Source organism: Panthera pardus, unplaced genomic scaffold (assembly GCF_024362965.1).
Source record: "Panthera pardus isolate Hobbes unplaced genomic scaffold, ASM2436296v1 HiC_scaffold_20, whole genome shotgun sequence".
NCBI classification, from domain to species: domain Eukaryota; kingdom Metazoa; phylum Chordata; class Mammalia; order Carnivora; family Felidae; genus Panthera; species Panthera pardus.
In genome coordinates this window covers 83,336,444-83,362,639 of record NW_026526766.1, presented here as the reverse complement: position 1 = coordinate 83,362,639, position 26,196 = coordinate 83,336,444, and the positions used below count along the sequence as shown (strand labels likewise).

The following is a 26,196-nucleotide window of genomic DNA, read 5'->3' as shown; positions in this document are numbered from 1 at the left end:
TAACATGGCACCTGGGCGTTCAAATATACAGATATTCAGGAGCTGGCATGGGAACAGAATGAGGGGAGCAGGGTCGGGGGTGGTGCAGGGATCAGCAGTAAATACTCTCTAAAGGTGTTGGGATGGATTGGGTGCCCGATAGTCTATGGCCTTCCCAGGCAGAGCTGCCTCCAAACCGGGAGAATAAAGGGTATAGACAAAGCCCTTCTGGGAGATCAGCTGTGTCCTGTTCCCCAGTGTGGTCCCGAGCCACTCTCTAAACCTCTCTGGGCATATTTCTCCTTTGGTGAAACAGGGAGTGGGACTGGTGAACTTCTTCCTAGCTCACGGCAGATGAGGGGCAGGCTTGAAGGTCTTGTCCCGTGGGCTGTCTGGGTCTGAGGCTCAGGGAAGCCACCAGCAGCTCCAGGAGAGATGGCCCACCTGTGCACCAATAATTCTGAAGCCAGGAAGAGCCTGGTCCACAGAGCCCCTTCTCCTTCCCTCCCAGCTTTTACCCTCTAGCACTTGCCTGCAGCCATAAGGTCTGGTTCCTCCCCTGGACCCAAATGCTCCGATCTCAGCCTCCCCGCCCCCCCCCCCCCAGTGTCCCTCCCCCTACCACCCCCACCCCTGCTGCTGGGCCATTCCACTAAATGATCAGGTCAGGAGTGACAAGGAAGAGGGAATCTGTTTCATCCCGGCACCGCCCCAGCCTCGGGTCTAGGGTCTTGCTCATGGCAGTCCTGGAGGTATCCCTGAGTGCATACAGGTTGTGGGTTCAAAGGTCCAGAGAGAAACGACAACACGGACCGCAGGCCCAAAGGCTCTGGGAAGGGCCGAGGAGAGGTCCCATGGCCTGTGGTGTGTGGCCAAAGCCAGCCGTTCTGGGTGGAGAGGGAGCCTCAGGGCCTGGCCCAGCTGCCCACCCTGGTAGAGTCGGGGCTGGCAGACAGCTGCCTGCAGCCTTCTCAGCTGCTGCTGCGGAAACAGATGACGGCACTGAGGCGGAATAAGAGAAAATAAAAATGAGTACAGAGGGAGGGGGAGCTTGGAACAGGGGCTGGTATTTTTCCTCGGGGTGTGGTTTCTGCTCAGTGGCTGGGTGACCATGGAGGTTTGGAATGTGGTTGGACAGAACGGTGAGGAGGGGTGGCAGGGGCGGGGGAGGGGGGTGGCTAGAGGCAAGGAGCAGGAACACTGGCCAAGGGGCCTGAAGCCCAGGGCCACCAACAGTTCGGCCAGAACGGGCGCCTGGGGTGGTACACAGAGCGGAGCCTCCAACCAACACTAGTGCATGGGTCCCAGAGGCCTCTGGTTTAGAGCGGCCTCAGGAAGGGAGACAGAGTTGAGAGAGCAAGAGAAACTATAGGAGTAGGGAGAGGCCTGGAGGTGTAGGGGAGTGTGGTCAGGTCTCCTCATCTGTAAAGCATGGCCTGCCTGATCCAAAGTGAGGCTATTTAGGCAAGGGAACGGTCTCTCTGAGCCTCAGTGTCCTCATCTGTTAAATGGGCTGAATCATCTCTACCTCCAAGGGTGCCAGTGGGAGGACTGAGTGGGATTGAGTGCACACGAAGGTCTTGGCAGGGTGCTCTGTGAGTGGAAGGGATTACTAACCCACTGGGGCCAAGGGAGCTTTGACCTGGCTGTGCCACATGCCCAGCACCTGCCCCGGGACCTGGCCCCCCCAAAATATTTGCTGATGGAGCCCCTTGCAGGAGTTGCTGTGGGGAGCCCCCGTGCCCACTGCCCCTCCTCTCCTGTGAGCACAGGTCCATGCTCAGACCACGAAGTGGAGGGTGTAGGTGAGCTGGTGGCCATTGTCCCAGGCATACAGCACCCGCTCCTTGGGGTTATAGTCGATCTGGGTGGTGTAGGCGTGCTTGTTGAGGAAGGGCAGCTGCGGGCGCGCGTCGGTGCCCGTGTGCGTGTCGAAGGCGTAGGCCACCTGGCCCTCCTGCTGGTCGTACGTGTCCACGGCGTACAGGATGCCGCACACCAGGAAGCAGTTTCCGTAGGAGTTCCGCCGCAGCCGCGTCTTCCACGTGGTCTCGCGGTGCATGGAGAGGTCGCCGGGGTCCAGGCGGCTCAGCACGATCACCTCGGGCTGGGCCTCGTCGCGGTCATCCGCCGCGGGGTAGATGACCCACAGGCCGCTCTCGTCCACGGCGAAGTCGATGTCCGAGTGGCCGCGCCACTTCCAGGGCGTGGTGTCCTCGTACACCACGTCTGGCAGCAGCGCCCAGGAGGCCACGAAGCGCTGCCTCAGGTCGTACTTGATGATGTTCTTGGTGAAGGCGCGGTTGTAGTAGAAGGCGCCCTGGTACACCACGTGGCCCGTGCCGATCCAGTTGTAGGGCAGCTTGTACATGTTACTCCAGCGGCCTGTGTGTGGAGGGCTGAGGGTCACACCTGAGCCTCCCAGACAGCCTCCCCGCTCACCCCAGGACTGGCGAGGCCACCCAGGGCTCTTGAGTGGCCCTGCAAGCAAGGGACACTGAGTGTGCTATGGGCCTGGAGCTGGGCCAACCATCCTACCCCACCGCGCCCACCGAGGAGGTACTGTTATCACCCCCATTTGCCAAGGAGGAAACAGGGGCAGAGGGTTCAAGGTTGCACAGTTATGGAATGGGGCAGCCAGGATTTAGACAGCCTCTATGCTTTGTCTCAGCGTCTTTGCCCATGCTGTTCTTTTCGTCTGGACTTCCATTCCCCATCCTGTCTGCCTGAGGAAGGTCTCCTCCTTGTCTTTCAAAGCCCTTAGCCAACGTTACCTCCTCCAGGAAGCCTCCCACGAAGACCCCGGGATTGAGTGAGGGCCTCTCCTCTGACCTACCATAATCCTTGCCTCGGCACTTTTCATTGGCTTCCTCCACACCGGCCTGTGAGCTACTTGAGGCAGGGATCAGGCCAATTTTGACCTGGCAGAGGAAGGACTTTGGCTGTTCCAGGCCATACTCTGTGACTCCACAGCTATCAGGATAAACCCAAACTTTGATGTGGCTCACGAGGGCCGCCTCAGCCTACTCTCTCATTCTGCTTCCCCCATCTCTCCTCTATGCCACCCTGCCTCTCATCGCCAGGCCTTGGCCCACACAGGGCCTTTGCTGCGTGGAATACCTGGCCCTTTTGCTTTTGCATGGCCATCCCTGCTCTGCCTCCAGGGCTCAGCTCAGCATCGCCTCCTCCTCTGGGAAGTCTGATCTCCACTGACCCTTGAGCTCTCCCACAAACACTACACTGAAATTATTTCTTTTAAGTGTTTGCCTCTCACATCAGGCCATGCATTTCTGGAGGGTGGGTCCTGTCTAAGTGTCTCCTCCCCCATCACGCACCAGATCTGATAACCCAAATTCTGCCTTTCCCTGCCCAGACTTGCAACTCTTCTAAGCTCGGCTCACCTGCAAAACAGAGTGACAACCCCCACCTCACAGAATTTTGAAGATACCATGAGCTGACGCACACAGGATGATTAGCACATAATAAGTGCTCAAGAAGAGGAAACTCTAAGTATTGTTCCTCTTGACAGTAAGGTACACTTAGGAGGGCAGGACCACATCCCTCTTGTTTGTTGCTGTGTTCCAGCTCCTGGCTCGGTGCCAGCACATAGGGGGTGCCCTCAGATGCCCCTCCTTGGGGTGGCCGATCATTTGGAGCTGGGCCAGGCTGGGGAAGTCTGGACCACAGGAAACCACAGGCAAAAGAGGGCTCAGTCTCCATAGGAGGCCCTCCTCAGGTCGCCCACACCCTGCCCCCCTTCCCATCTCCGGGCTCCCCAACCTTGCTTGAAGTTTTCCAGGTTGCGGAACTCTGCCAGGCTGTTCCCGTAGTAGTAGTTGGTGACATAGATTCTGTCATCTTTCGCGGCGGGGTCCTTCATCCAGGCTCCCTCATGGCGCCCGTAGCTGTGGTGCCTCACGGGGGGGTCCACAGCCCGGAGGGTGCCCTCACAGCTTATCTCTCTTCCTATGGGGAGTGAGGGGTACAGCGTCTGATACTCAGACCCACAGGCCCCGAGCCGAGCTGGAGCAGCAGCCCAGGGAGCGTTATCTGGGCCATACTTAAATCCCTCCTGATCTTTTTGTTCGCAGCCCTTTTCCCTCTTTCCTCCTGATCAAAGCAATGTCTGATCAACAGAGAAAACACAGAACATTCAGTAAAAGAGAATGAGGAAAATAAAAATGATTCAAAATGTCATTATCCAAAGAAAATTTTAAACATGTTGTATTTCCTTCTGTTTCTTTTTTAACTTTGCATGTCCAGTCATGCAGACATACGGTAAAAAACCGTGGTTCTTCTGAAGATTCAGTTTTATGTATCCTGTTTTTTCCCTCCACTGGGCGATTTCTCACATCATTAAATGGCTTTTTAATGATGTGATTTCAAGGTTCTACCAGGCCACCAGACAGCTGTGCCCCAGTCCCCTTGGTGTGAGACCTTCAGATTATTTCCAGTTTTCTGATGTTGGAAATAGGCTGGGAGGGAACCAGTTAAGCTGCAGCTGTTGTCCACATTGCCGATGGACCCTTCAGGAAAGATTCCTGGAAGTGGAATGCACTCAGGCCAAAGTAGGCAATGGGTTTAACAATACCTTGTTATCACAGGTAGCCAAGAGGCCCTCCAGAAAGATGGGCTCGATGATTTAATAGGAAACACTTCTACCGAAAGACACAAGCCAAAGCTACAAAAAAGCTACATAAAAAAAATTAAGATATGAAAATCATTGCTGGATTTGATGATGGGATCCTAGGTGATATGTTAAGAAGGATTTGTTGAAAATACTACCTGTTTCACTGTAAATGTTCATCAAACTTTCTATAAAGGATCAGATAGGTAACATTTTAGGCTTTCCAGATCACATACTTCTGTATTCTTTTTTTTTTTTTGCAACCCTTTGAAAATGTAAAAAACCATTCTTAGCTGGAGGGCCATACAAAAACAGGCTGCAGGCTGGATTTGGCCCATGGGCTTTATCCTACTGACCCCTGCGAGGCTTACTCACCTGCGTTGGGGACGTCTGGGCGTGAAGGTGGCTCGGTGGGCAGGGGACGGGTGGTGGGAGTCAGGGTGGAGGTGACGGTGGGGTCCGAGCCGGGGGTGCCGGAGGCCAAGTCCGCTCCCTCTGAGGCCCTGGGCCCAGCCTCGTCTTGTTCTGCTGAGTTGGGCTCTGGTGATCTGCCCTCGGCCCTGGGCGGCAGCTGTTCCAGCCAGGAAGTGCCCTTGAGGGCGTTGTCTGCGGGGAGAAGACCCTGTGCTCTATCCTGAGCTGCTGCCCAGTGTCTTCCCCAGGCCCACCTGGCTCCCAGCTCTGGGGCCATGGCGGAGAGAAGCGGGGAGGCCCTGAGGAGTAAAAGGCCTCAAAAAGTGGGAGGTGGGGAGGCTTTGCGGTCAGCAGACCAGCTCCGAGCACCCCAGCTGAGTGAGCTCAGCCAAGTCGCCTGCCTTGGTGGACCTCAGCTTCCCCTTCTATGAAACGAGAATCACAAGGCTCACCACGTGCGGCTGCTGTGTTGATCAGAGGAAAACGTATACAAATCATTTGCACAGAGCCTGGCAAGTACGAGGTGCCAAATATGAGACCCCTTCCCTCCTGAGTGTCAAACACTTTGTACCAATTCTTTCATGTCCTCGATTCAACTCCAGGAGGCAGAAACCCTTGCTCCCAAATTGCAGACTTTTTCCTTATCCTTTCCCCTGGAACCCAGCCTGTTCCTCTCACCCAGTATTTGCCACTTCAAGCAGGGAGGGGCAGGTGCAGCCAGCCTCCCATCACCTCTGGACTCCAGGTCTCCGTCTCTGTCTCTGTCCCCCCACTCATCTCCTATCTCTCATTTCGTGGCTTTCTCGGAAACCACCCTCCCTTTTTCCCACCCCTGCTGGTAAGGCATTTGCCAACAGGATGACTTTTTCTGCTCCTGTGGGACCTGTGTGGGGCCATGTCTGGGTCATCCCTGACCCACACACTTCTCTGGGCTGGGATGGATGGGGCCTGCATAGGGAAAGCAGGACGATTCAGTGCCACATAGCAGAGGACAGAGCTGTGAAGGGGTCTAAGGCAGGCTTTGCAGCCCGCTGACCTGGGTTCCAGTGCCACCACTCACTGTGAAACCTGGAGCCAGTCTCTTCACCTCTCTGAACTTGTTTCCTCACCTGGATCAAGTGCAACAGCATTGTGAAAGTACACAGAAAACCGAGAAGCCAGGGACAAAGGAAAAGTGATGGTGTGGCCCCCAGGGGACGAGGCCCCTTGACTCCAGGACAATTACCCGACTTCTTCCTTTTCTTTCCCTGCCAGGCTTCCTCTTTGCATAGGGTTTAGCCAGGCCCCACTGTGGGGCAGCACCTGGAGTCTCTCGGGAATGGGGCACACCCTCTTTCAGGGGAATCTGGCCTTGGCAGCCTGCCAGGGCAAGAGGCTTGTTCCCACGGGCCTCGCTGGCAGAGCCAGATGCTTGCAGCTGTTCTTGGGCAGTGCCCAGCCAGGGGTCAGAGGCTCTGTTCTGTGGCCAGGCTGAGCTGGCAGGACTCAGAGCCAGTCAGCAGCTAGCACCAGGGGCTTGGGGAAGAGGCCCCTGAGCCTTGAGAGACCACAAATTTAGGGGGCTCTTGAAGGAGACTGGTCCCTCACATTTCTACCTTCCGGTCCCTCGGACGTGTGGGCAGAGGTCCTCACAAAAGGAGGTGGTCAACAGGACCCGGGAAGGGGGAGCAGGCTTGGGATGCCCCTCAGGCATTTGGGGAGGGTTTCAGAGGAAGAATCAGGAGCCACATCAGTGAGGATGGCCCAGAAATTTGGGTACTCTTGGAACTTTGGTCTCTTGTGTTTTTGGTTAATTACTTGGTTGCCCTTCACTGTGATCCCCCGTGGATCGAAGGAAAAATATAGGAGTCTGTGGGCTCTTCTTTGGGGAAATAAGAAGTGGGGGGTGCTGGAGAGGCCATCCATTCCAAAGCCACTTGGGAAACAAGAGGTGCCCAGAAGGCTCCATGTCATTTCCCAGAATGCTGGCCTGGCTACAGGTCTGGGGACTCCTACCCCACCTCTGGCTGTTGCCTGGCCACGTTTTTTCCCACTGGACTGTGAAGTCCACGTTAGGCAGAATCTCTGGGAGATACAGCAAGTACATGGTGGACCTTCAGCAACTTTTTGAATGAAGAAGGAAAAGTCCAGTGAGAGCGGAAACAGCTGAAGATACTGGAAAGGAACTGAGTGGCCCTTTGTATTGTTTATATTATTTCATCCCCAACAACGCCATGAGGGGTATCATCTCATTGTGTGGATGAACAAAGGGCACCAACAGGTAACCAGTGGAGGTGACATCTGGGCAGTTTGTAGAGAAGACACTGGATCCGTGTAGGTGATCTTTGGGGTGCCATCTATCAGCAAGCCCCCAATCCCCAAGGGTCCAACCCTCCTCCAACTCACCAGCCACAGCTTCGGCCACCTCCTTCCTGCCCGCCTTGTAGTAGGTGATGCCTCGGATCACAGCCTGCTGCTGGGCCAGGGTCCGGGGCTTGGCTGTGGGCTGGGGGAATCTGCCCTTGCCACCCTCCTTCCTCAGCTTCTCCACCTTCAGCAGCTTCTCCTTAGGAGGTTTTGGGAGGCCCCTGTCTACAAAGCTCTTCTGCATGTTGCTGTATTTGTTGTTGTCTTTGCCTTTCCCTCCAGCTGTGTCCTGAGGGAGAAGTGAAATCTCAGACTTAGGGGAGGTAGAAGAGGTGTTGTGGGAGGGCACGGAGGCTCAGCTTATGGGGACTGGAAGCGGTCATGCCACTCCAGGACCTACGCCTCAGGTGCTCGTGAAGTCACAGCTTTCCCCCAGAATGGCTAAGTCCATGACTGGGGTGTGCCTCGGGTTTCCCCAAGTGGGTTTCCCCACTCAGCAATAGCTCCCAAGCCCAGCCTCATAGGTTAGATTCCTGTCTCATTTCCAACCACCTGCATACTCGCCCCCAGGGGTTAGATTATAATGATCAACTCCCTAGGGAGGTAACTGGTCACCAGGTCAGCTTCCTATCCCTGTCTCTCTCTCACTCACGGGTCTTTGTTAGTGGGCAGGGGAGAGGTTCTCAGGCTCCGAGGCAAGATGACCAATGTCATCTCAGTGTGCCGGGAACTGTCCCAGTTTTAGCACTGTAAGTCCTGCATCCTGGGAAACCCTTCAGTCTCAGGCAAACTTGGATGTGTTGGTCATCAAGGGCATTGCCCTTTGTGCATGCAGTTTCCAACGTTTTGTACATTTTATTTTCACTTCCCTTTAAATGCCTCTGATGCTGGCTTGGCACAAGATCACAGGCCCTGTGACATCACCTATTGTTAGGCAGAATCTCCAGGAGATACAGCAAGTACAGTATCTAGACCTTCCGTGTCGTGGCCAAAACAGCATTCGTTCGCGCCTGTGGACCTGACACGGGAATGAGCAGGAAGCCTGCCCTGGGCTAAGGCACCAGGCTTCCTCCACGTTTTATCAGCAACTAGGCGGTCCCGGCTGCAGACACAGATGGCCCCATCATCACAATGTCAGCACAGGAGGCCAAGAGGCGGAGAGGAAGAGCATGGGCTCGCCAGTCACACAGATGCGCGTTCAAGTCCTGGCGCAGCCGCCCTCTCTCCACGTGACCTCGCTCTGCGTTTCCTCATCTGCCAAATGGTCAATGATGCTCCTTCCTCATGGGTGGTTATGAGAATAACTGAGATCCTGTCTGTGAGGAAGTCAGGTTTAGACTTTAGAAGTCAGGTTTAGAGGATGTCAGGATTCCACAACGTCGGCTCCTTTCTTCCCTACTCCAAAACACAAGGCCGCTGTGCAGAATGGAGCGGTTGTGCCCTACACATGGGTGACAGGCCAAAGGGGCATGAGGGCACTGAAATTGAGCCTGTACTCCCATTTGCCAAGCCACACACCCTAGTGTATATCTATCATAGGAGGGAGCCTCTGTACAATTTGCCCACCCACAAGGGGCTCCTTTTTATTTGCCCAGAAGGAGAGCCTTTTTGGCAATTTGTCTGCTTAGAGGGGGGCCTTTTCTTTTCTTTTTCTTTCTTTCTTTCTTTCTTTCTTTCTTTCTTTCTTTCTTTCTTTCTTTTCTTTCTTTCTTCTTTCTTTCTTTCTTTCTTTCTTTCTTTCCTTTCTTTCTCTTCCTTCCTCTTCTTTCTTTCTTTCTCTTCCTTTTCTTTCTTTTTCTTTCTTTCTCTTTCTTTCTTTCTTTCTTTCTTTCTTTCTTTCTTTCTCTTCCTTCCTCTTCTTTCTTTCTTTCTCTTCCTTTTCTTTCTTTTTCTTTCTTTCTTTCTTTCTCTTCCTTCCTTTTCTTTCTTTCTTTCCTTTCTTTCTCTTCCTCTTTCTTTCTTTCTTTCTTTCTTTCATTTTATTTTTAAATTTATTTATTTTGAGAAAGAGAGAGAGGGTGCAGGAGGGGCAGAGAGACCACAAGAGAGAAAGAGAATCCCAAGCAGGCTCTGCACTGTCAGTACAAAGCCCGATGTGGGGCTCAAACCCATGAACTGTGAGATCATGACCTGAGCTGAAACCAAGAGTCGGACGCTCAACCAACTGAGCCACCCAGACGCCCCAAGAAGGGCCTTTTTCAAATGCACATAAAGGTGTGTTATATGTCTTGGATGGCTCTGCCTGTTATCTCTGCTCACTTTCTGCTGAGCTTGAGTATGGAACGCCTGGGTACTTGCTGTAGGAATTCTCCACTCCAGACTGGGTTGATGAAGTGGTGTTAGTCTGCAGCGTTCCCCGAGGCATTGCCCATCTACCCCCGAGCAGGCCTGACCCAGCCAGGGGTCCAGCCACAGCAAGGGAGGCTAAAAGTGGTTTTGCTGCAGCCCATCCCCAGGACCAGGCAGGGAGGGTCCTCTCTACAGCCTTGTCCCCACTAGTTTGGAAACGGAAATGCCTTGGATGCCGCCAAACACCTGTCTCAGCAAACAGACCCCTCGGCTGGATCCCCACATCTGCTCCCAGCTTACCTCTGTCAACCGTGCTCGCTGTATGCCAGCAACCCCTGCCCCCAACCCTGCCGTGGACTCTCTAGCTATGCTAACCCTCAGCCCTCTCCTATGATCTCAAACCCCCATCCAGCTGGTTCCTGGGACTGAGGTCCTTGGCACACTGTGTTCCCAAGTCCACCCACCTTCTGGCCCCATCACCAGAGCCATGGACTCACCTGAGCCTTGCTAGCAGGGCCGGGGGCTGGGGCAGCATCTGGGACCGTGGCGGCGTCCTTCTGCAGCAGCTGGAGGCCCAGGCTGGAGAGCTCCTTCTTGATGCCCATCATGATGGCCGAGTGATTCTCATAGCGCTTCAGCTGCTCACTGAGATGGCGCATGCCCTCCTTCACCACCTCGTTCTCCCGGCTCAGGTTCACCTTGACGCTCTGTGGGGCAGGACCTTAATTAAGGTCTTTCTAGCCTCCTCTGAGAGCCACTCCCCACCCCCCGCCTCCCTGGAGGGGACACCCCAGCTTCACTGCCCGTCTCCTGAGCAGGGCCCAAGGGTACAGACAGTGGCACCAGCAGGCCTGGGTGGATAAAGCATGCTGCCCAGAGGCCATGTGATCATTCATGTCTTATTTAAAAAGTGAATGAGTGATGTTTTTCCCTTGGGCAGAGGGAGCCAGTTCCTCCCAAGTGAGGCTGTTTTCTCCACTTCCACTCAGAGTTAGCAATAAGGGTTTTTTTTTGTTTGCTTTTTTTTTTTTTTAGTTATCGCCTAGTGAACAGAAGCAAAGCGCAGATAATGCAAAACAGAAGACAATTAAAAAATCATTTCTTTGTGGCTACGGAAACCATTTCTGATTTGTTCCAGCCACAGCAGATACACTCTCCAGATCGCCTGGCTCCTAGTTCCACGAAGTGAGTTAACATTTCCTAAGATTACGGGAGGAAAGGCCAAAGAAGGATTACCATGGAGCTGGCATCAGGAGAGCCTGGCATGTACGAGGTGCACAGAAAACACCGGCGCACGGTAGCAGTCCAACAACCATTACCTGACTCCCATGCTGGCAAGGGCCTGGCACACGGTAGATACACACCAAACACTTTTTGGATAATTGAAGCCACTGTGACCCCAGCTTTGGGGAGACCAAGGGGTTAATCTCTCACCCGGGGGCACAGGATGCCCAGGTACCCCCTCCCTCTGGAAAGGAAGCTGGGAAAGGAAGCCCCCACACCCGCTCCTGGCAGCTGCATGGCCCCAGGCTCCCGGCAGCCCAGCAGGGGCCGGATGCAGGAAACAGGCGGAGGCCAGGCTGTGCCAGCAGAGATGTGTGCCAGTAAACCTTGAACCTGCAGCCTGGACGCCCCAGGATTGTCCAGCTCTGTCGCTGTCCTCAGGGGGCAGTCCTGGCCACCTGCCTAGCCCTCCAGCACATTTGCACTTGACCAGAAGATGCGTCTGCTGCAAGTGGGTACTGGGACCGCCATGCTGTCGTAATAAGCCCTACCCTGGTGGGCTTGGCCAGTCCTGTACTTTTATGTGGCATTTTATGTGACAAGTAGCCCTGGACTTGTGTAATGTATGAGTCTTGGTCTTGGTGAACTGAGGGCAACTGCAAGTTCCAACCAGCCCTACTCCACATCCCTTTCATGTAGCCAGCCAGTGCCTCAGTTTCTCCACCCAGCCTACCAGCTTCCTGTAGGCCCATGAGCCCAGTCAGACCGCTTTTCCAAAGTCTGGACCCAGAGGCCTACATCTCCCTCTCCAAGCTGCCTGCTGGAGTCCAGTTTTCAACAGCCACCAGGGTCAAGGCAGAATTGCCCAGGCCCCTTCAGACACTACCCTTGGCGTCCAATGTTGACCCAGCCTGGCTCCTGGGTAGATCTCTGCCCTTACCTCTTCCAGCGTGTTCATCTGGGAGGCCACCTTGTGGACATAGGCGTGCACTTTCATCAGGTCCATGCTGTACAAGGTGCCCTCCAGGAGATCCACCATGGACTGTAGCTGCCCAGGAAAGGGTGAGAGGGTTAGGGTAAGGGCAGAACACAGGATCAGGCACATATGGTGCAAAAGGAGCTCTACCACTTGGAATGGCCTCATGGGGCCTCAGCACCCATTGGACCCAGCTTGCTAATAATAATGAGAAAAGCAGTGGATTCCATTCTTGAACTCTTATCACAAGGCAGGTACGGTGTTAGGGGCTTTAACGAGCTGTTTCACTTAGTCCTCAGGACAACCCCATGGGGTGTGTGGACATTGGAGATCAATGTACATGCCCTGGGATCCCTCTTACCTATTTCTTGTGCCCATACCTGGCTTCCACGTGCCTCCTTTTTAACAGCCTGCATCTGTGACCCTCTTCAAAGAGCTTCTGTGTCCCCAAAGTGCCTGGGAATGTATGTCCTCCCGGGGCAGTCCTTAGGCAATGCCTGGCAGGTATGGGCATTGAAAAGCCCAGCTCCCTAGCCCCAGTGGGGGACAACTGGGCTGTCATTCACACTCCAGCATCCCCTGGGGCTGAAGCTGATGCTTGGCCTGAGACCACACCCTATTGGGCTTTCTTCTCTTCCCACCTCCACCTCTACCACTTTGGTACCAGCTTCTCCTGGGCTTTTCAGAATAAATCACCAGCACACGAATCACTTGCCTCAGAGTCTGCACCTTGGGACCCAAAGACAGGGTCTGGACAACTTTTCCTTCCTTCCTTCTTTCCTTCCTTCCTTCCTTCCTTCCTTCCTTCCTTCCTTCCTTCCTTCCTTTTCATAATCTCTGTGCCCAACATGGGGCTCAAACTCATGACCTGAGGTCAAGAGTCACATGCCCTACGGACTGAACCAGTTAGGCACTCCGACAAAGTCTGGAAAACTTTTATTTTCACCTTACAGAGTAGGAAATTGAAGCTTAGGTGAAGTGACTTGTCCAAAGCCACCCAGTTGTTAAATGGTGGGGCCGGCAGCAGATCCCAGATTGATATACACCAAAACCCCTCTCCTATCGTGCTTTACCATTCCTTCTTGTGTTCAGATGGGGAAACGGAGGCCAAGAGAAGGGAGGAGCTTGTACAACAAACAGGCCAGTGGCAGATTCTGTGTCACCCATGTCCAGCGCAGGGCTCCTCCCTGCAGATGTCCCTCTCCTTCCTATCTCCATCACACGTCATCAGGATATGACCTTTCCAGATGGCCAAGATGCCAGTGAGTGTCAGGGAAACCAGGGCACAAGGGGCTGGCTGGAAATCAGCTTCCCCTGGCTTCTTGAGGAGGGCTGTTTCTTCAGCCCACCCTCTCACATGGCCCTACTCCGAGTCCTGCAGCATTTCTCAGGGTCTGAGCAAGCCAGTGCTCCTGTCTGACCCTGGCCAGCTGTTTCCAAAACAGTTTTACTCCCACTCTCCCAGGGGTGTTCAAGTTGTTTTAAGCCAGAGATCTTTTCTTTGAGTAGGCATTGATCTCTAAAATGGAAAAAGGGAGTGGAAAAGTCTTACAGAAGCAGGGGTTGGGCCTTGAGTCTTGTCTGCTCCCCTGTAACCCAGCTCAGACCCTGAAGAGTTGCTCGGTACCCCTTGGGCTCAGGGGAGCACAGTCTGAGAACCATGCACATAGACTCGTGTGTGCTTTGGCGTCGTTCTCTGTGAAATGAGGCAATAGGGCTGTGGTCAGGAGCAGTAGTGTCTGGACAGGGCTCTGCAGAGTGGGCATGCTGCTTAGGGCTTCATGAATACCAGCAATAGTGATACTATTCCAGGATACTAAAGGGGATCCTCCCAGCTTCAGTCTACTGCCTTCATGGTGACCCAAACTAGCTTTCCAAAACACAGCTTTGACCGTGGGTCTCTCTGCTGCTAGATAGCTTGTCATGGCTCCCCAGTGCTCATGTATGACTTTTCACTTCTTAAGCCTGGCATTCGAGCCCTCTATGCTCTGCCCATGTAACCTCAATGGCCTCAGCAAATGTTTCCTGTGGGCCAGGAACTAAGGACAGTGATGAGTAAGATAGACACAAGCCTTCATGGTCCTTCACAGGCTGTCAAAGAACAGAGCGTAACAGAGAGGTGCCCAGATCATTAATGTGAGGACGCCAACCTTGTCTAGGAGCAGATGTGGATTAGTAAAGTATGCCAGGAGGGAGTTTTGTTTGAGCTGAGCTCCGCAGGAGGAGCCCAAATTAGGCAAAGAAGGCAGGAGAAGGGCAATCCAGGCCAAGGGAACAGTTTGTATAAAGAGCGGGAGGGAAGAAGAAACACGGTGTGTTTGGGCCATGCTACCGAAGTGTGGTCTGCAGACCAGCATTGGCCCAAGCTATTTGTCACTCATCTATGATAAGGTAATGACAAAAAAGTGGGAGTAGACTTTTACAAACTTTCAGATCCCTTTGACAAAGAAATTTTTAATCTGTTGACTCTACTAGTAAAACACTGGATTTGTATTTTGCATGTCTGTTTTCTGTTTCATTTTTCGAATAATTCATTTTTATGGCATTTTCCAAAAGTATTGGTTCTTGTTTTTTTTTTATTTAAAAAAAATTTTAAAGGCTGCCTTTTTTGAGGAAAAAAAACCACTTAAGTTTATTTATTTATTTTGAGAGACTCAGAAAGCATGAGTGGGGAAGGGGCAAAGAGAGAGGGAGAGAGAGAGAATCCCAAGCAGGCTCTGCACTGATGCGGGGCTCAAACTCATGAACCCTGAGATCATGACCTGAGCCAAAATCAAGAGTCGGACGCTTAACTGACTGAGCCACCCAGGCACCCTGGTTCTGATTTTTAAAAAATTTGTCTTGGGGCCCCTGGGTGGCTCAGTTGGTCAAGCATCCGACTTCAGCTCAGGTCATGATCTCATGGTCCGTGAGTTCAAGCCCCGTGTCAGGCTCTGTGCTGACGGCTCAGAGCCTGGAGCCTGCTTTGGATTCTGTGTCTCCCTCTCTCTCTGCCCCTCCCCTGCTCATGCTCTGTCTCTCTCTGTCTCAAAAATAAATAAAAACATTAAAAAAATTAAAAAAGAAAAGAAAACTGGTAATAAATAACAAGAGCCATAAATCTGTTCACGCTTTCGGCACAGTAATGCATCTTCTGGGTATATAACTTTAAAAAAAAAATTTGTCTTTCACCACAGATAGTTTGAGAAACCCTATGCTAGAGGAATTGACAGGTGGCTAGTGGGGCTGGAGCAGAGAGAGTGCAGAGAGCCATCCTGGGCCACATCCACTCCACCTGCTCTCACCCATAATACCCTCATTTCTTCTCTGCCTGAGGGACTCCTACCAAGCCCTCAAAGCCCAGCTCTAATGTTACCTCCTCTTCTGGGTTCCCACAGTCCTGGGACATCCAGTGGCCCAGCACCGATGACACTGACATTGTTGGAGTCAGGAGCTGTGTCCCCATAGGACTGGGGATTCCTCAAGGGTGGGCCCATGTTTAGTTCATGTCCAGAAGGAAAGGGAGTGAAGAGGTAAAAGGTATGCACCTGTCACTAACCTCCCCAAGAAAGGGAATCTAAAAATCCTCTCCCTCCTACTCAGAGTCATGCAACAAAGACCAAATCACAGCCGAAGTTCTTAGCTTGAAAGGGCTGGGGTAGAGACAGGGGAGGATATAGCATGGGTGTGCCCTGCTTCCCCTCCTCCATGGGCTTCCCTTAACCTCCTCTCCTGGGGGACTTCCCATAGACAGGCTTCTGCTGAAGGACAAGTTGCCGAGCCTAATGGGAGAGGCCTCAGCCCTGTCTCATACTGCCTCTGCACCTCTCTCTTGGGGTTTTCTGGGTACCTCTCAGGTACCTGCCCCTGCACCTACAGTGTGAATGAGACACAGTATTTTCTCCTCCTCTCCTCCTCCTACAATACCACCTACTGGGTCAATCTCACCGCTACCCTACTCTGGTCCTACAAGACTGAATGAAAACCATCATGGCTGCTGTGTACTGAAAAGACCTAAGGGACAATGGGCTCCTGGCTGAGAGCAAGTCACAATCCCTCTCTGGGCCTCAGATTCCTCCACAAGTAAAGCTAGGACCATAAGTTTGCTCTCCAAAGGGCTGTGGCAAGGATTAAATTCGCCAGGATGTATGAAAAGGTTTTGTGTATCCTCATGTAAAGTATGCTTACAATTTAGTTAATGAGAAGTGGGCTTGAACAGAAGTTGGGGTTTGTCCCTATGACCTCAGTGCCTCAAGTCTGCAGAGCCCTAGTGAAGCCTCAGGGAGACAGTGCAGTCCCGGGACTGACAAGTTGTTAAGAGGTAACTTGTCCTCAAATTCAATCCTATCCCAGCTTTGAGAGTTTTGGTATCCATTTAGTTGTTACAAAAATAAAACTAAAGTTAAATTTAAAGAAAATATTTTTAGCCAAATGTGGGAGACCATTTTTCACGGGTCTCTTGCTTTTTTCTGCATGTCTTGCATGCAGACGTGCTGCCTGTCTTTGTTCCAGGACATCTTATTGTATGGTGAGCAATCTTGGAACATAGAGAGAGTGTTTCCCTCCAGAGTCGGGAAGGTGTGCTCAGTGCCCATTATAAAAGTTTTGGATTTTTTAAGCTTGGGGCTCCACTCTTGAGAAATACCCCACTGTGTGTGCAGGTGTTATCTGGTCTTCACTGTATCACCCCATGGGAAATGGAGCTGAAAGAATCAGTTCAAGAAAATGTAGATACTCTGGCTGCTGTGAGTAATAAAGTCCTTAGTCTCTGACCCAGGAGGCTTGTGTCTTCTGCCAGCATCCATGAAACGGGCAGGCTGACTTGTTATCTTAGAAGTATGGTAACATCTCAGTCAATTTCACAGTTCTTGATACCAAAAAAGGCAACATAGATACTCATATGTTTGGAAGAAATTGTAAAAGAAAAAGATACTCTCAAAAGACAGCAAGTTTATCTAGTCCATTACAGAAAGGAAAACAGGAGAGTAACGTTGTTTAGAACACATGCTTTGGATACAGCAGGAAGTTGTTCAAATCCCAGCCCCACCAAGCACAGAGCTGGGTGTGTTATGAATGCCACAAAGGTGCCTGGCTGGCTGTGGGGACTGTGATCTAGCCTGCACATGCCTATTCAAGCCATGTGTCCTGGTGGTAGGCCCTGGCATGGGGCGGTGTCCCTGGAGGTGGGGCTTCTTTCTGATCTGCCTATGGAGGTGGCTGGAGGGAGGTAAGCATAAAATTTATATAAAAGTATGGTTTAGACCCCGAAGCTACCTGCCATTATGTGAGAGCTTGGGCCACACATAACTTGTGTCACCTAACTTCCCAAACCTCAGTATAAAACGAGGACAGTGATTCCATATTTCCCAGAATGGTTCAAGAATTTAGAGGAAAAAAAATGTGTAAAATGAGCTTAGCACAACATCTGGTATGCAGGTGGTGCTTGAATACGGGAAGTGGTATCATTACATTAAAAACGATAAAATGCCACAAAACTTAAAATTTAAAATACTATATTCTAAGGTGCTGACAGATGAACTGGTTTGGGTAAAATATAGGACACTGAACTAGGTGATAAAGTATATATCTGTTTGCTTATTTTCTGTCTCCCTTACTCAAGGCACGATGAGTTCCCCCCTTTATCCCCAGAACAGTGCTGCCTGGCCAGTGGTAGGTGCTCTGTAAATATCTGTTGCATAAAGAAGCCTGCATTGTGCACACCTGCTAGAACACAGGGTAAACTGTGTAAACGCCGCCTCCATCACTTACTGGCAAATAGTATTGGGCAAGAAGTGGCTTTCCCTTCAGGGAACCTCGGTTTCCTCCCCTGTGAAATGGGGTAACAACAGCAGCCACCCAGAGTGTGTGGACTTTTCACTGAAAGGACAGCCCACGCTAGATACTCATCCAGGAGGCGTTTCCTGCCCCCCCGCCCCAGAAAGTCTACCTTGAGGAGCTCCGGTGCCTGCTTCTTGAGCTTCTCCATCTTCCACTCGTTCTCGCAGGGGTTGAGTGAGGAGGGTGGCGCCGTGCAAGAGCAGCGGCAGTCGGTCCCTGAGCTCACGGTCTCCACAGTGTAGAAGTCCTCCACCCGTGCCCGCCCGCTGCGCACCCGGCTGCACGCGTCCTTGCTCAGCGGCCGCATGATGCACTTGCAGCGGCAGTCAGAGCCCTCTGAGGTCATTCGCACCTGGTCCATGTCACCAAACACCTGCAAGAGGGGCTCCGGTGAGCCGAAGGCCAGTGCTGGGGGGGAGAAGGAGGAGGGAGGAGGAGCCAGGAGGAGGCACCTGGGACAGGTAGCGCAATCCAGTGCCCTTGGCCTTTGGGGTGCCTGGCTGGCTCACGCAGTTGAGCCTGTGATTCTTGATCTCAGGGTTGTGAGTTCGAGCCCCACACTGGTTGTAGAGATTACTCTAAAAAAAATTTTTTTTTTACTCTTAAAAACAAAACAAAACAAAACAAAACATGGAATTACCACAGGACCCAATAATTCTGCTTCTAGATAGAATTATTATCTAAAGATGACTTCCCCAAAGAACAGAAGACAGGTATTCAAACAAAGACTTGTGCATGAATGTTCACAGCTGCATGATTCACAATACTTATGAGGTGGAACCAATCCAAATGTCCATCCACTGATGGGTAAACAAAAGTGGTGCGTCTATACAGTGGAATATTACTGAGTCAAAAACCGAATGAAGTATGGATGCATGCTACAACTTGGATGAACCTTGCCAACATGCTGCTAAGTGATAGAAGCCAGACGCAAAAGGCCACATATTGTATGACTCCGTTTATTAATATCCAGGCTAGGCAGATCCACAGACACAAAGCAGATTAGTGGTTGCCAGGACTTGGGAGAGGGGAAATGGGGAAAGACTGCTTAATGGGCACGGGGTTTCCTTTTGGAGTAATTGAAAATGTTCTGGAACTAAGTAGTGGTGATGGTTGCACAACATTGTGAATGTACTAAATGCCACTGAATCGCACACTTTAAAATGGTAAATATCATGTGTATTTTATCACAATAGTAAAAGATATGAAGAACTTTTATCGGGCACTGACTAGACCCCGGTTTTCATGTGCATCACATCCTTCAATAATATCTGTGTATGGGGGGGCTAGTTACCTCCAAAGTCCTTACCATGGTCTTCAAGGCCTACTTGAACTGACAGCCTCTTCTCAACCCTTCCTCTTGTCACCCTTTCCTTCCTTTGGGTTACTCCATTCCAGCCTTTGCAGATGTGATACCCTCATCCTGAAACCCTTATTCCCCTGATACTCCCTTGGCTTATTCCCTCATGTTACTTACACATCACCTCCTTGGAGAAGCCTTCCAGACTAACCCACCTCCCCTTACTCTGTCCCCTCATCTAGTGGCTTTGTTTTTCTTTATTATACCTAGGTATATTATATATATATATATATATATATATATATATATATATATATATATATATATATATATCTGAAGTATTATATTTGTGTTTGCTTGTTTTTTTCTTACTCTACTGAAGGAACCATTAGAGAAAGGGACTTTGTTCAGTTCTCTCCTATACCACAGAATAGTGCCTGCACAGCCTATAGAAGATGCTCTGTAAATATCTGTTGGATAAATAAGCCTGCATTTTGCAGAAATGGTAGAGCACAGGGCTAAGACCATGGTGTCTGCAACCTGGGTTAGTAGCTGTGAGATGGTGGGCAGCTCAGCCTTTCTGGCCACTCCCTATTTGGCTCAGCCAGCCTACTCTGGGCTCCAGGCTCTTGGAACACAGCTCCCCAAGGCTCAACCAACAAACACCCCAGGCCTCATGGCTACTTAGCTCTCACTGAAGTAACCAGGACTCAGTTTATGGTTCCCTTGGGCTTCCTGCCAACCCCAGTGCCCTTGAATGTCGCAGTGCCCTTGGAGGAAGGGCCAAAGGCACCCCATATCTGTTCTGAGCTGTCAGACGCCTGTTTGGGCCTCTGGCCTCTGTTGGACCCTGGGTGACAGCTGGAGGTGCAGAAGAAATAGGTTGAGATACATTCTTGAGCTTTCCTGCTATATGAGAAGCTGGCAGAGTAGGCTCTGAGAACACAGAGGAAGACACCCATGAAGACTGCTCAGAGGAGGTCACCCTTGGAGGGCATCTTTAAGGAAGAGAAGGGCATTCGAGGGACAGCAAATCAGATATGTAAAGATGAGAAATGGCCTGGCACTTGGGGATCTAGGGGGGAATCATTTTGGCTGGTACTTGCAGGAACCCGGGGATGGCAGAGACCAGCTTGTGGAGGGCCCTGAAAGCTGGTTGGGGATCTTGGTTTCTTCCTGAAAACACTGGGGAGTCACGGAAAGATTTTAAGCAGGGGAGAGCCAGGTTCAGATCTGCATTATGAAAAGTTATTATTATTATTATTATTATTATTATTATTATTATTATCACCATCATCATTATTATCGGGCTGCCTTGTGGAGAGATGGTGGATGGACCATCCTGGGTCACAGACCTCGGAGGTGACATTTACTAAGAACTCACTAAGTAGTGGGGAAGCGTGGGGGCAGTGGTTAGGCAACAACCATGGGCCACCTACAGCTGTGTGTTCTTGGGTAGATTACTTAATCTCTCTGTGCCTCAGTTTCCTCATCTGTAAAATGAGGGTACTACTAGTGTCTGCCCAACAAAGGACTGAGAGATGGAATGCCAGGATTATGCTCAGTCCAGTGCCAGGAGCCCACAGCACAGTCTGTTTGCTGTAGCTGTTGTTATTACTACCAATAATCCTGAAAGGGGGTTGTTTTCCTGCTTGTTTCTCTATGTATATGCAGTGGTAGATATTCTTAGAGGGTCCTACAGATGAGGAAACTGAGACCTGGAGCCATCAAGTGACTTGTTCAAGGGGATTAGAGCCCAGTGTGGGTAGACTTCCAGTCCCCTGGGGGACAAGGAGGGTGGGGAAGGAGGAAGCTACCAGTAGCTTTGTCCTGGGCCCTCGGTGGGCAGAGTGTACCCTGGGCACTTTGGGGCAATTCTCCCCTGCCTGTGAACGCTGACAGCCAGGCTAGGGGTCCTGCACATTCCTTAAATCTCGGCCAGTGCCTTAAGCCTGCCTTCCGTTCGAGACTCCTGGGCCCCCTTCCCAGATCTGCTGGGACCTCCAGCCACCCCCAGCCACTCCCCAGTGGGTGGAAATGGATGTGCTCTGTGTGGCCAGGCCAGAGAGGCTTCCTCCTGGGGACCCACTCATAATCCCAACGTCCACCCCCACCAGCCTCCACATCAGATTGCAATATTCCTTGTCTCCTCAGATGAGGTGCTACATCCTGAGGGGGGCGGCCAAAGCCCTGATACCGGCCAGGAGTCGGAAGAGGGCCTCTGCTCCCAGCCCCAGCTGCCAGGAACCTAGGCAAGGCCCTCCCTTCGGTGATTACTGGGGCCGGCGGTGCTTGATTGGAGGCAGCAAGGCACCATGGTGAGGAGCCAAGCCCAGACTCAAATCCCAGCTCCTCCATTTCCCTGCATGGCCTTGACCCCTCTGAGTCTCTGCATCCTCCTCCATAAAACGGGGAGGATAATAATCTCTGCCTCGTAAGCTTGACCTGAGGCTGAAATGAGTCAAAATGCATGCAAAGCGCCTGGCACCAAGCCTGGCACAGAGTAACTGCTCTTTAAGGGGTACGTGCTATTCAAGTAGCCACCAACAACCCTCCCTCATGTTTGCACGTCATCTTCTACCTCTCTTTGCTCTCATCACAGCCCCCTCTTACAGAGGAGAAATCTGAGCATCAGAGAAGACTAGAGGCTTGTCCAGGGTCACTAAGAACAGCCTGACTCTAAAACTTTGGTTTACTTGCTGTTCCTCCCATGACCACCCATAGTCAACAGGCAAGGGCTTCTCCAACAACAATTGAGCTGGGACAGAAAAGGGGGCCCTGGGTTGGGTCACAGGGGATGGTATAGGACCCGGCCCACCCTGCCCTTGGCATGAGGGCTGGAGCTGTTGTGAAGCAGCAAAGTCCCTGCATCACATCGCATCTCTTTCTACAGCCTCACTCAGCACACACCTGCTGCCAGAGACCCCAGAAGTGTGTGGGTGGCTCAGGCTGAAAAACATCCCTAGGTATTTGGGGGTGCCTGGGTGTCTCAGTCGGTTAAGCGTTCAACTCTTGATTTCAGCTCAGGTTGTGATCTCACAGTTCATGGGATCCAGCCCTGCATTGGGCCCTGCACTGACAGTGCAGAGCCTGCTTGGGATTCTCTCTCTCCTTCTCTTTTTGCCCTTCTCTCGCTCTCCTTCTCTGTCTCACTCTCAATCCCTGCCCCTCCCTTTTCCTTTCTCTCAAAATAAAACAAACAAACCAAAAAACATCCCTAGGTATTTGTAAGGAAATCCTCCAATGAGATGGTGAGAAGGCGTACTTGAGATTTTTCTGAAGAAAGATGGATAAATCTGGCCACAGTGGGAAGAGGAGGGTTTACACTTCTAGAATGTTATAGAAATGAACAGATTCACATTGTGTTACCTTGAGGTAGAGTCTTCCTTCTTTTCACATGACCACCCCAGACTCACTGGGAGCCAGTCTCCATGTCCCCCTCAAAGCCCTCCCCTAGGGCCCAGTGCCAGCTGGACACTCCCTAGATGGCATAGGACCCCCAAACTTAAGCCATCCAAAACTGAACCCAGCATCTTTCCTCAACTTATGTCCAACTACCCTCCCACCCAACCCAGATACCTGAGCCTCCTTTTTACACTGGACAAGCCATCAGTCATGTTCTTCTAATTCTTTATCCTAATTACCTCCCATCTCTATCCCTGGTTCTCCATTCCATGATGATAGCCCAAGTTCAGACCACATTAACTGCTACCTAGGAACACAGCAGCCTCCTCTCTGCCAGCATAATCTTCCAGAAGCTCCCCTTTGATGATCTTTACTCTCTTGCTCCACAAACCTTCATGGCTCCCTATATCTCCATGAGTTTTCAACTGGAAGGATGTGCCTTGGAATGACCTGGAATACACTTGGAAAATGCAGGTGCCCTGGCCTGAGTCCACACTTCTTAACTCAGACTCCGAGGCTCCCCAGGCCATCTGGATGCCCACTGAAGGCCGAGAATCCTGTAACCCCAGGATTCTCCAAACTCTTCAACCTGGCTCTTTTGACCCTCAGTGTTCCAACCTGTCAAATAGAGGTTGGCCGCAGGGTTGTGTAAGATTCTGAATTGAAGTGCTGGGCGTGGGGCTTGGCACACAGGATGTTTCTCAGTACTTTTTTCTGGGTGCCCCAGCCAACAGGAATGTTGGGGCAAGAATTTCCCTGTGTAGAGACCCTGTGGGGCCTGACCTGGCCCCACACTCTTTGTGTACAGGAGGACATCATTTGTATCCCTTGTCTGCCCTGAGCCTGTTTTCAATTACACCCACAGGCAGAAACTTCCCGAGCAGAGGCGCAACAGCACCGAAGTCCCCGGAGACCAGCCTGGCCTAGAACATCTGATCCAGCCTGCGCCACCACAGCCTGCCTGTGCCAGCCCCTCCTGCTCTCCTGGCCCAGTCCCCACAAGCCTTGGCCTACCCTCCGTCCTTGGGCCCCTGGTCAGCAGCAGGGATGACCAAAGACCCCCATCCCCTTGTCACCACCTGGATGCATGGCAGTGAGGCACCCTTCACAAATGGGGCAACTGAAGTAGCAATGGGGAATCCTCAGCCACATTGCAAGGGCATACAGCAGAACCAAGTGCCATGCCTGGCTTTCATGTGGTTACCTGTCTGTCCCTCCAAGCTGGGCAGCCCCTCAGAAATGCCAGGGAATCTGTGAAGCCCTTCTCCCACTCCCATGCTGGACAAAGCACCTCCTTAGATGAAAATTCCAAGTCCTGTTTAGGAGAGACCTTGCTATAAACACTTGCTATAAATTAAAACACCCTGAGTAAGGAGCTCCCTGAGACCACAGAGTTCTGTGGTGAGTACTGGGGTTGAGCTGCCCCTGCACCCCTGAGAGTGGGGGGCAGGAGTGGGGGGGCTGGACTCCCCCAGGAAGCCTAAGGTGGGGGGCAATTTAACCCTTTAGGGCCCTAGATAGGCTTCAAGTCCCAGGCTCGCCCTCGAAGGGCTCCCCCCTCTCCAAAATAGGACAGGCTTGGAGAGGAAGGATGGTTATGGGGGAGGGAAAGGGTGATAATGAAAACAGCTCTCTCTGTAGGGCCAGCAGGAGACCGGCTGTGCTGAGGAATGCAGAGTAAATTCACCCATCACTTGATTTTTATTTTTCCCAGCTGGCTGAAGTGGTGTGGGGTGGGAGGTGTCTGAGGAGGGCTGTGCTGCATCCTGCAGGCTCTAGAGTGCACCTCCCTACCCACCAGCCTCAGCTTGCCCTGGAACAGCTACACACACACACACACACACACACACACACACACCCAACCTAGCAAGTGTTTGGCTGACTCACTACATAAACAACATGTTGGGTTTTCTTTGTCTTTGCTTTGTTTTGAATGTTAGCCCTCCCCCACAAGCTCTACAGTCCTCTGCATGGCTCAGAGGATGCCCAGGACCAAATATTCCTCCCAGCCAGAGATGGGAGGGGAAAAGCATTGATCAGGTTATGTGGAGTTTTTTGTTTTTTTTTTTTTTTTTTTTTTGCTTACTGTTCCCCTACCTGAGCCAGGTCAGGGAATCCGAGAGATCCTACATAGAAAGGAAGTTGGACAGAGATTGTTTGTCAGATGGGGAAACTGAAGCCCAGAGTCAGGCAGTGACTTGCCCAAGGTCACACGATCAAAGAACAACAAAGGGCCAGAACCTAGGTCTTTGGGTTCACAAAGTTTCCCATCTGTAAAATAGGAGTTTCCCATCTGTAAAATAGGAAAGATATGCATTCCCTTCTTATCTTTGGAGTGCATGGTCAGGACTGCAGCTCACTTGTTTTCGTACCCTGAGCTGAACCTTCAGGGTGAGGGTCTGCTAGTGCCCAGTGCTCATAAACTTAACCTGTGGCTAGTGGCTTTTGCCTTTTACCTTGCTTGTGGGCAGTGCAGCCTCACCTTCTACCCAGGAAAGAGGCTAGAGAGACACCAAAGAAGTCACTCCTTTGCTCTCCTGCTGTATGAGTAAGGGCCCTACTTTCTTCCCACCCCTCATTCATTCCCAGTCCCCTTCTCCTTCCTGGGTCATTTCCAGAACACCCTCAAGGGGTTCCTGCTCTCACTGATTCTGAGTGCTTGCTCTCTCAACATTCTGGATCTCACCTCCTTTTGGGTTCCCCTGATAAGATTTCTTAATCACAGTATGATTTATTGGGCACCTACTAGGCACCAGGTGTGGTGCTACACATTTTACAGGCATGACCTCACTACAGAACACCAACTGCAGGAAGTGGGAACTATTTCCATATTTACAAGCAAGGAAATGGAGGCTCAGAGAGGTAAAGGCCCAATGTCACCCAGATGAGAGATGGAGTGGGATTTGAACTCAGGTCTGCTTGACACCAGGGCAGATCCTTTCAGCCACAACAGAGAACAAAAGCTCAGGTCCCTTAGGGAAACACGGTGTCCTCCAGAAGGCGCATTAGATCCCTAGCAGGACTACCAGAGGCCAGGCAAGTGGCCAGCCCACTAGGTTTATTGGGTAGGGACTCTGGATGCCCAGCATGGACTGAAAGCCTTGACTCCGGCTCTGTTGCAAATCCTGGAGTCCCTGGGTAGTTAGTAGTTACCCAGGGGTCTACCCCACCTGGTTAGCCTGCCGCGGAAACTTTCAGCCGGATTTCCAGACTGCCCCTGCCCAGCGCTCCTAGGAATCCCCTTCCTGGGCTGGGGACTGCATCTCTTGTCTGAGCCCCCTCTAAACTCCAAGGGTCCCCTCTCCCCGGCCCTGGGTTTCAGTGCTGACCTTCTCCCCGCATTGGACTGGGTCCCGGAGCCCCTTCCTCAGGCCCCAGGTCCCAAGTACTCCTACCATCTTCAGCGCTTCTTCCCCCACGCGCTCCTCTCCCTGGGTCCTGGCCCCAGCGGCTTCCTTGCTGAGCCGGCCGGGTCTCCCACTCCTGGTCCTCCGCTCCTGGCCCGGACACCCTCCTCGGTCGGCACCCTAGCCACAGCGCCCCCTCGCGCCCGGCTCCCCGCGGAGCTGAGCCCCGATCAGAGGGCCGCGCCGTACCTTACTGTCAGCGCGCACCCGGCCGGCGCGCAGCAGCAGCAGCAACAGCAGCAGCAGCGGCGGCAGCAGGAGCAGGGGCAGTGGCCGGGACCGGGTTAGGAGGGCGGCCGCGGCCATGGCGGGATGGGCACGGTGGGCACGGACGGCCGAGTGCGGACGCTGGGAAGCGCGGGCCGCACTGTGAGCTCTGTGCAGCCGCCAGCGAAGCCCGCGCGGCGCGCCC

The 26,196-nt window shown here is 52.2% G+C and overlaps 1 protein-coding gene across 1 annotated transcript; it reads right to left on the bottom strand.

The window, feature by feature from the left end:
• Positions 1–599: 599 nt before the first annotated feature.
• On the bottom strand, positions 600–26,196 carry OLFML2A (olfactomedin like 2A). The gene is made up of 8 exons (XM_019421167.2): positions 25,974–26,196; positions 17,782–18,045; positions 11,820–11,927; positions 10,153–10,362; positions 7,406–7,655; positions 4,982–5,212; positions 3,760–3,945; positions 600–2,364 (listed from the first exon to the last, which is right to left on the bottom strand). The coding sequence occupies exons 1-8, from the start codon at positions 26,088–26,090 to the stop codon at positions 1,760–1,762; spliced, it is 1,971 nt and encodes a 656-aa protein (XP_019276712.2). The 5' UTR covers positions 26,091–26,196; the 3' UTR covers positions 600–1,759.

Excerpts from the sequence above, each read along its gene's own strand:
- OLFML2A (XM_019421167.2), bottom strand. The coding sequence starts at position 26,090 with ATGGCCGCGGCCGCCCTCCTAACCCGGTCCCGGCCACTGCCCCTGCTC. Across the intron at positions 7,656-10,152 it reads GCCCTGCTAGCAAGGCTCAG|GACACAGCTGGAGGGAAAGG; the intron begins GTGAGTCCATGG and ends CTTCTCCCTCAG. Across the intron at positions 5,213-7,405 it reads GGTGGCCGAAGCTGTGGCTG|ACAACGCCCTCAAGGGCACT; the intron begins GTGAGTTGGAGG and ends TTCTCCCCGCAG.